The sequence below is a fragment of the Solanum lycopersicum genome, chromosome 5, assembly GCF_036512215.1.
Source record: "Solanum lycopersicum chromosome 5, SLM_r2.1".
Taxonomy (NCBI): Eukaryota; Viridiplantae; Streptophyta; class Magnoliopsida; order Solanales; family Solanaceae; genus Solanum; species Solanum lycopersicum.
This window is the reverse complement of record NC_090804.1, coordinates 60935836-60943982: the sequence shown is the minus strand read 5'-3', so window position 1 is coordinate 60943982 and position 8147 is coordinate 60935836. Positions and strand designations below refer to the sequence as shown.

At 32.2% G+C, this 8147-nt stretch overlaps 2 protein-coding genes across 2 annotated transcripts; one reads left to right on the top strand and one right to left on the bottom strand.

Annotated features, from left to right (window-relative positions):
* Positions 1–1943: 1943 nt before the first annotated feature.
* LOC138348438 (serine/threonine-protein phosphatase 2A 65 kDa regulatory subunit A beta isoform-like) lies at positions 1944–3493 on the bottom strand. Its single transcript, XM_069297630.1, has 4 exons — positions 3325–3493; positions 2685–2824; positions 2535–2601; positions 1944–2375 (listed from the first exon to the last, which is right to left on the bottom strand). The coding sequence occupies exons 1-4, from the start codon at positions 3343–3345 to the stop codon at positions 2145–2147; spliced, it is 459 nt and encodes a 152-aa protein (XP_069153731.1). The 5' UTR covers positions 3346–3493; the 3' UTR covers positions 1944–2144.
* Positions 3494–5215: 1722 nt separating this feature from the next.
* Positions 5216–6067, top strand: LOC104647706 (uncharacterized). The gene has a single exon (XM_010323343.2). It carries the CDS (start codon positions 5216–5218, stop codon positions 6065–6067), a length of 852 nt encoding a protein of 283 aa, XP_010321645.2.
* The last annotated feature ends 2080 nt before the right edge of the window (positions 6068–8147 follow it).

The window sequence follows — 8147 nt, the reverse complement described above, 5'->3', positions numbered from 1 at the left end:
TTATTCAAACCCTCTTTCTTTTACCCTAATTAGCATATAATTAAGTATAAAAGATGGTGAATTAACCCATTAATTAATTCAAGGTTATCTCTTTTAACTCTCAAGTAGTTAAATTATTAACATTAACCCACTAAATTTATAATTATAGAAGGAATAGTCCAAAACGTCCCTTAAAACATTTAAAGAAATCCGACCCAGAATGGGATTACGCAGTCTGTGATGGCCCGTCGTGTCTGCGACGGTCCGTCCTGCTGCTTCCGTCACAAGGTTCAGAGACTCGATTTATTAAAGAGTCTATGACGGCCCGTCATGCCTGTTACGGTCCGTCCTGCCACTTCGTCACGAAGTTCAGAGATTCGATTTCAGTACCCAAATTTCAGAATTCTAAGTGTTTTGGAACGAGACCCCCTCGACGGTCCATCGTGCCCATGACGGTCCGTCGTGGGTTCCGTCGTCTCAGCCAGTTTTTCCAGAAATAAAATCTGGTGCTCAAAACGACTAAACAGGTCGTTACATAGTTAGTGTAAGAATATGGTTTTTGTTAGACTCTTTTATTTTTCTTTCATAATTTTTTTTTTAAAAAAATAGATTACAAACTACCATGTAGTGGCCATTCTTCTATTTTCTTTACATAAGAAAAAAATAATTTTAGATTTAGATTGTTTAAGCTAGATATCAATCTAATTAATTTTGTAGAAATGAATCCAAAATTACAATACACTTATATTATGGCCCATATTTTATTTTTGTAGCTAGAATTAAATATGTTAAATTTTTTACAAAATATACAAAATTTGATTTAAAATAAAAATTTGAATTTAAAGTTCAAATGTAAATATTAAAACATAATATACTATGACTAGTCTTTTATTTTTATTTGGTAAGAGAAAAATAATTTAGATCTTAAAGAATTGAATTTAAAATTTAAAGTTAATAACATTATATAGTTTATTCTTATCAGCCTTTATTTTTATTCGGTAAAAATGATAATATTTTAAATTTTAAAGTAAAGAGCTGAATTTAAATTAAAATAATAGCTTGGTTTATTATGATCGATATTTTATTTTTATTATGTATACCAAAAATAATTTAAATTTTAAAAATAAATATCATAACATGAAAAATTACAATTGTTATTCAATAAATATTTTCCTCCATGCCAGACGCACCATTGTCAAATAAAATACCCAAATAAAAATGAAAAATGAGTAATAATGTGATGGGACTTGCACACTAAAGTTTTTGGATTAAATATGAAATTCATGATATGTAGATTAAGTCAAATGTTTTTTATTAATAAAGTTGGATTAATGTTTAAGTAGGAAAAAAAATTACTCATATATATTTAAGACCATACATTACATTCTATGAATCTATTAATTAATAATTAAAAATATAACAAATTAATTATTAGTGATAACATATTCAAATTAATATATTATTAAATTAAAATTATTTATTATTTTATTTTAATATTTAAGGCAAGTAAGAAAAAGTAAAAATTATGCGTGTATAGTAGATGTTACAGTTAAAATCAAATTAACACAATTTAGGAGGCATAGTGAAATTCAAACCTCTCTTCATAACATTCTCCATAAAGATTTCATAACATACTTTTTTTCTTATTCATTTCAAGAAGTAAATTTCATAGAAACCCCCTTAATCTTTTGAGTTTAAATAAGATTAATATTCATTTAAGGACAGACGATCTCTGATATAGTAGTCTTTCAGCAAAAAAGGAGCCTAGAAAAATAACCATTAAATAGAGAAAATAATCTTACAGTAAATTGGCACTTAATGTATACAGATGTTTAACAACAAACTACACGCTGTCCTACTTAACATATTACACATAGGATTTCATACAAAATGCAAACTCACACGTAGGATGTCACATAGGACGTGTTGCTTAATTCTTCAATTTTTGAATAGTTTAAGTGTCAACTACACAGAACACCAAATATAACAGCCTTTAGTAACTAGAAAGAATCTAAAAGAAAAAACATTTTATTCGACAACACTAATTAGTTAGTCTAACAGCCAATTTACATGTATGTACTTGAGCTTACTGTAGGGAGCATTTCATATTTGACACATCCTAAATATATATTCGTATTAATAACACTATCTCAAACAGATGTATTTCATTTTCTGCCTTCCCTTAACTGTTTCTTGGTGTGACGGCGTAATCCCAGACGTCCAGAGAGTATTTGACAACAGATTTCTGGTATTGAACCCCCAATAGATAAGTATCTGTAGCTTGACATCATGACACCATCAATTGACTGAAGTGCTTGACTTGCATAAAAACGGACATCGACATCAGGGTCCTCAGCTAGCTCTACTAAACTAGAGCGAATCATTTTCTCTGCTACCTGGCAATTATAAGAGGCTTAGAAAGTCGGCACTAAGGTATAGTGAGGATATGCAAGTGTAAACTTTCTTCAACAAACAACAACGTAAGTTAGCTCAATCGCTATTTCAACTAAACCAAGTAACCAATCCAAGAAAAGAAGGTAGATGAGAGTTCTCACTGATTGGTCAACAACAGGGATAAGGGACTGCAACACCTTTGCAACATTAAATTTGACATTGGGCACTCTGGAGAAGAAATGAAATTGGACCATCAGATCTAGGAACTGATGCATATAATGACTTTAACAAGAATTGAAAAGCAAAACCACCTGTCCTTTGCTACAGTAATAACCACTGGCAGCAACTTAGAACATGTTATCTCAGAACCCATCACAGGTGCAAGTAAAGATATTGCCCTTAGTATTGTCATCCGGTATAAATAATGTGAGTTATTAATAACACCCAAGACCTGCAAAGAGATGACATGTTTAAACCACTAAAAACAGGAACAAGCTTGATATCAGACATGGTCAAACCAAGAGAACGAATAATGCAGAATATTAATCATATCCAGGAACTGCAAACAAATGACCATGTCTTGACCAATGAGAAACAGATAACAAGCAGATAATATACATGATCAAACCAAGTCTCTGAAACTAAGCTTGGCCATGATGAATTATTACAAGAGTCTCAAGGACCCACAAAATCCAGTATTAACCCTTCAACCTGACAAATTTCATTTTTTTTTCTTTTGCCTATTACTTTCTGGAGGGGGTGTCATAGTGGATACACAGTTGATCCTAGGGGGATACTTCAGAAGTGATTATCAAAAGAGAAATCAACTCACCTCTCCCTACCATTCTGCCTAATATCCATGCATCAACAGCAAAAGAAATTCTCACGAGAGTTATTTGGAAATTATGCAAGATAACCAGCACTTCAGCTTTGAAATAGCATCTAACAAACCTGAGGAATTATATGCTGCATTGCCCACTCTGGACCAAGTTCTTCCGCGAGACGCTTCAAGTTATTAGCTGCAGTGTCTCTGATTGAATAAACCTGAACCACATATGCAAATCAGTAAGAGAGAATCGAATGCTTGATGCAAGCATTTTTCTTTGACAGGTATCAATGATGGCAGAGAAGAGAAGAAGTCACAAGGGCTTCATTTCTTTGCATTTAATGGAGATCTTAATCATTCAGAGATCTCAGTCATTAAGTTTGTTTTTAATGTTTGAATTCTAATCATTAAGACCATTAAGAGTGCTTCTTTAACAACCACTTAATGAGTCTGGATAGATCTGAATGATAAAATTTGTATCAAAGTCTTAATATCGTTAAAATTTTTATTCAAAAATTTCTACAAAGATGGCAATCACCAATTCCATCCATTCACTACTAGTGTTTATAGAATATGATTATAATCGTTTGATATGATTTTCACTTAATTTTCTATTTCATTCTCAAAAATTTATGTAACTTTTTTGCTTCAATTCTAAGTCATGGAAAAAATAAATTAAAATCTCATTTTATGACACTACAAAAGGTCCTAGATTATAGCAAAATCATAGCTTGAGTCTAGGTGTTCGCAAACGAAAAAGACAAAGCCTAGTGTACCTATTAACAAACCAAAAAGACAAACTCTGAACAACAATTTTTTTTATTGCAAATATATTAAAAGTTCAAGTTATTTATTTTTCATATTTTGATGTTTTTTACTTTTCAGAGTTTGAATAATGGTTTTTATAATTTTTATCAAATGCTATATATTCTGCTGTCTTTGTTGTATGAATCATGAATGAACTTGAAATATGTTCATAAATAGGTATAAAATCAACATTTATTTTTTGTTAGTAACTATGATTATGAAGTATGCATTACACATAGTGTGAATTATTATTGGTGGATGTGAATATGAAGTAGGTATTAAATGTGCATTCTAATTACTTAGCTTATGATTTTAGTAAAATGTATGAAATATACATTAATATAAGTTCCTAATTCTTTTTTCAAACATTATAAAACTAGCACCCAATTAATTTCAACTAATTAAGTTCAGTTCATCGGTACTTATTATCAATGTATATACCAAATTTATACACTTTCTGAATAATTTATTAATGAATAAAAAAATATGTTTATTACCAATTATATTATCTACAATATATAATTTATCTGTTATAAAACAGTTTTCATTCACATTTTCTACCAGCCATATTTTGTGAATAACCCTACTACTGCATTTATAACTCCTCAAATTGTATAAAATCAGATCTAAATAGATTAAATTTGTTGTAAATCCATTGTATATGTGGATGATCCATTAGAGTTATCTAACAATTAATTGGTTTCATGTATTAGTGTTTCCAATGTGATAAGATATCAAGGTGATATGAACCTTGATGATAACTATGTAAAATTTCAAGGTGACCTTTGACTATGATATCTCAACACTATAAATAGAGATATCATTCACCATTGTATGATATATTTGAATAAGAAAATTATCTCCTCTATCTTATACTTCTTGTCTTTTTCATCTTATATTCTGAGCTTACTTTAAAATACGTTATCAGCACGAAATTGCTACTTGCAAAGGTATTATATAAATATTTTTATTTAATTCACATATTCTCTCATAATTTTCATTATGTCGAATTTAACCAAACTTGAGTTTGTGGCATTAGATATTTCTTGAAAGAATTATCTTTCATGGGTACTCGATGCTGAGATTCACTTGGCTGCTAAAGGTCTTGATGCCACTATTACTCAGGAAAATGAAGCATCGAGTCAAGATAAGGCGAAGGCTATGATTTTCCTTCGTCATCATCTTGATGAGGGCCTGAAGATTGAATATATGACGGTGAAAGATCCACTTGAATTGTGGACTGATTTAAAGGGGAGATATGACCACCTAAAAGCAACAGTGTTGCCAAGAGCTCGTTATGACTGGATGCATTTACGGTTTCAAGATTTTAAGACCGTAATTGAATACAACTTTGTTGTATTCAGGATAACCTCCCAGTTGAAATTATGTGGGGAGACTATAAAAGATGAGAACATGTTGGAAAAGACACTTACTACTTTCCATGCCTCAAATGTGATATTGCAGCAGCAATATCGTGAAAAGGGTTTTCAGAAATATTCTGAACTAATCTCATGTCTTTTGGTGGCTAAGCAACATAATGCTCTTTTAATGAAAAATCATGAAGTTCGTCCCACTGGAGCTGCTCCATTAACGGAGGCAAATGTGGTGGAAGCACGTGATCAATCTGAAGTAAAAAGAGATGATCATCGGGGATATAATAATGCACAGGGACGTGGCAAAGATAAAAGACGATACACTAATCGTCAAGGTGGTGGTCATAATAAAAGGGAGAACAAAATGAGTTCTCAAAATAACCCCTCAAAAAGTAATTGTCGTCGTTGTGGCATGAAAGGCCATTGGAAGAATGAATGTCGCACACATGAACATTTTGTAAGGCTCTATCAAAATTCCTTTAAAAAGAAAGGAAATAAAAGTGGTGCTTCCTCTTCCAATGCTCGAGCTGAGTCATATATGAATCTTAAAGATGATGATAAGCCGGGAACATCTCAGAAATATGATAAGGATGTTGAAGCAAATTTGGCTTTAAAGGATGATGTTTTTGATGGTCTTGGTGACATTACTCATATGGAGGTTGATGACTTCTTTGGAGATCGAAACTGATGTTTGATCTTTTAGCTGGGGAATGAAGTCTGTTAATATTTTACTTATGTATTTTTAATTATTATGTTATTCCTATTGAAGTATTTAAATTTCCGTTGTTAATTTTGTTTCTTCCTTCTTTTGATGTATTTTATTTTAATAAAAATTAATAGATATCCCAGTTGTCAGTTGGATTCAAGATGAGTAATGGAGATGTATGCCTTCGTGATAGTGCTACAACGCATACAATATTAAAAAAAAGACATACTTTTCTAATATGGTTATGAAAATGACATATGTCAACACAATATCAGGTAGTACAAAATTAATTGAGGGCTCTGGAAGAGCGACCTTATTACTACCTAGAGGGACAATATTAAGCATTGATAATGCATTATATTGCAGTAAGTCTCAAAGAAACTTATTAAGTTTCAAAGTTATTCGCCAAAATGGCTATCATGTTGAGACGGCTAATGAAGGAAAGGTTGAATACCTTTACATTACTACAATTAATGTAGAGAAGAAAATTGTGCATTAAAAATTACCTGCATTTTCCTCTGAGTTGTACTATACAAGTATAAATACAGTTGAATCACATGCCGTAGTAAACAAAAGGTTTACTAATTTTAATGATTTTATCATTTGGCATGACCGGTTGGGCCATCCTGGATTTAATATGATGTGCAAAATCATTGAGAATTCACATGGGCACACCTTAAAGAGCCCAAATATCCTTCAATCAAAGGAATTCTCTTGTGTTGCTTGTTCTCAAGGAAAGTTGATCATTAAACCATCAACAGTTAAGGTTGGAATTGAATCCCCTGCGTTTCTAGAACGTATACAGGGTGATATATGTGGACCAATTCAACCTGCATGTGGACCCTTTAAATATTATATGGTCTTGATAGATGCTTCTACAAGATGGTCACATGTGTGTTTATTATCAACTCGCAACATGGCTTCTCGAGATTGCTGGCTCAAATAATAAGATTGAAAGCACAATTTCCAGACTATACAATAAAGACAATCCGTCTAGATAATGATGGTGAGTTTACATCTCAGGCATTTAATGATTATTGTATGTCTACTGGTATAACAGTTGAACATCCAGTTTCACATGTTCACACTCAAAATGGTCTAGCAGAATCATTGATTAAACGTTTGCAATTGATAGCTAGACCATTACTAATGAGAACAAGTTATATGTGTCTATGTGGGGGCATGCTATTTTGCATGCAGCAGCACTTGTGCGCATAAGGCCGACCAATTATCATGAATTCTCCCCATTACAATTGACTTTTGGTCAAGAGCAAAACATTTCCCATCTTAGAGTTTTTGGAAGTGCGGTGTATATCCCAATTGCTCCACCACAACGCACAAAGATGGGGCCCCAAAGAAGGTTGGGGATATATGTTGGGTATGAATCTCCTTCAATCATAAAATATTTGGAGCCAATGACTGGAGATTTAATTAAGGCAAGATTTGCTGATTGTCATTTTGATGAATCAGTATACCCAACATTAGGGGAGAACATAAGTCATTGGAAAAAGAGATAGATTGGAATTCATCATCTCTATCTTATCTGGATCCTCGAACAAACCAATGTGAGCAAGAAGTTCAAAGAATAATTTATTTGCAGAACATTGCAAATCAGCTACCAGATGCATTTACTAATCTTCCAAGGATTACTAAATCACATATTCCAGCTGTTAATGCTCGAGTTTGAGTTGATATCCCGATGGGACAAATTGTTAAGGCAAATGAGTCTAGACCACATTTGAAGCGTGGTAGACCAATTGGTTCCAAGGATAAAAATCCTCGAAAGAGAAAGGAATAAATGATCAAGATGATCATGGGTTGAAAGAAATTTCTCAAGATGAGACCCAAGTCATAACACATGATGAGGAGGAGGTTCGAACTTCTGAAAATAATGAAATTTCAATGAATTATGTCTCGACGAGAAAGTTGTGGAACCGAAATAATGTTGTGATTGACAACATATCTGCCTATAATTTTTCTATTGAAACAATGCAACAAGATGAAGATTTTGAGCCAAAATCGGTTCACGAATGTAGACAGAGAAATGATTGGCCAAAATAGA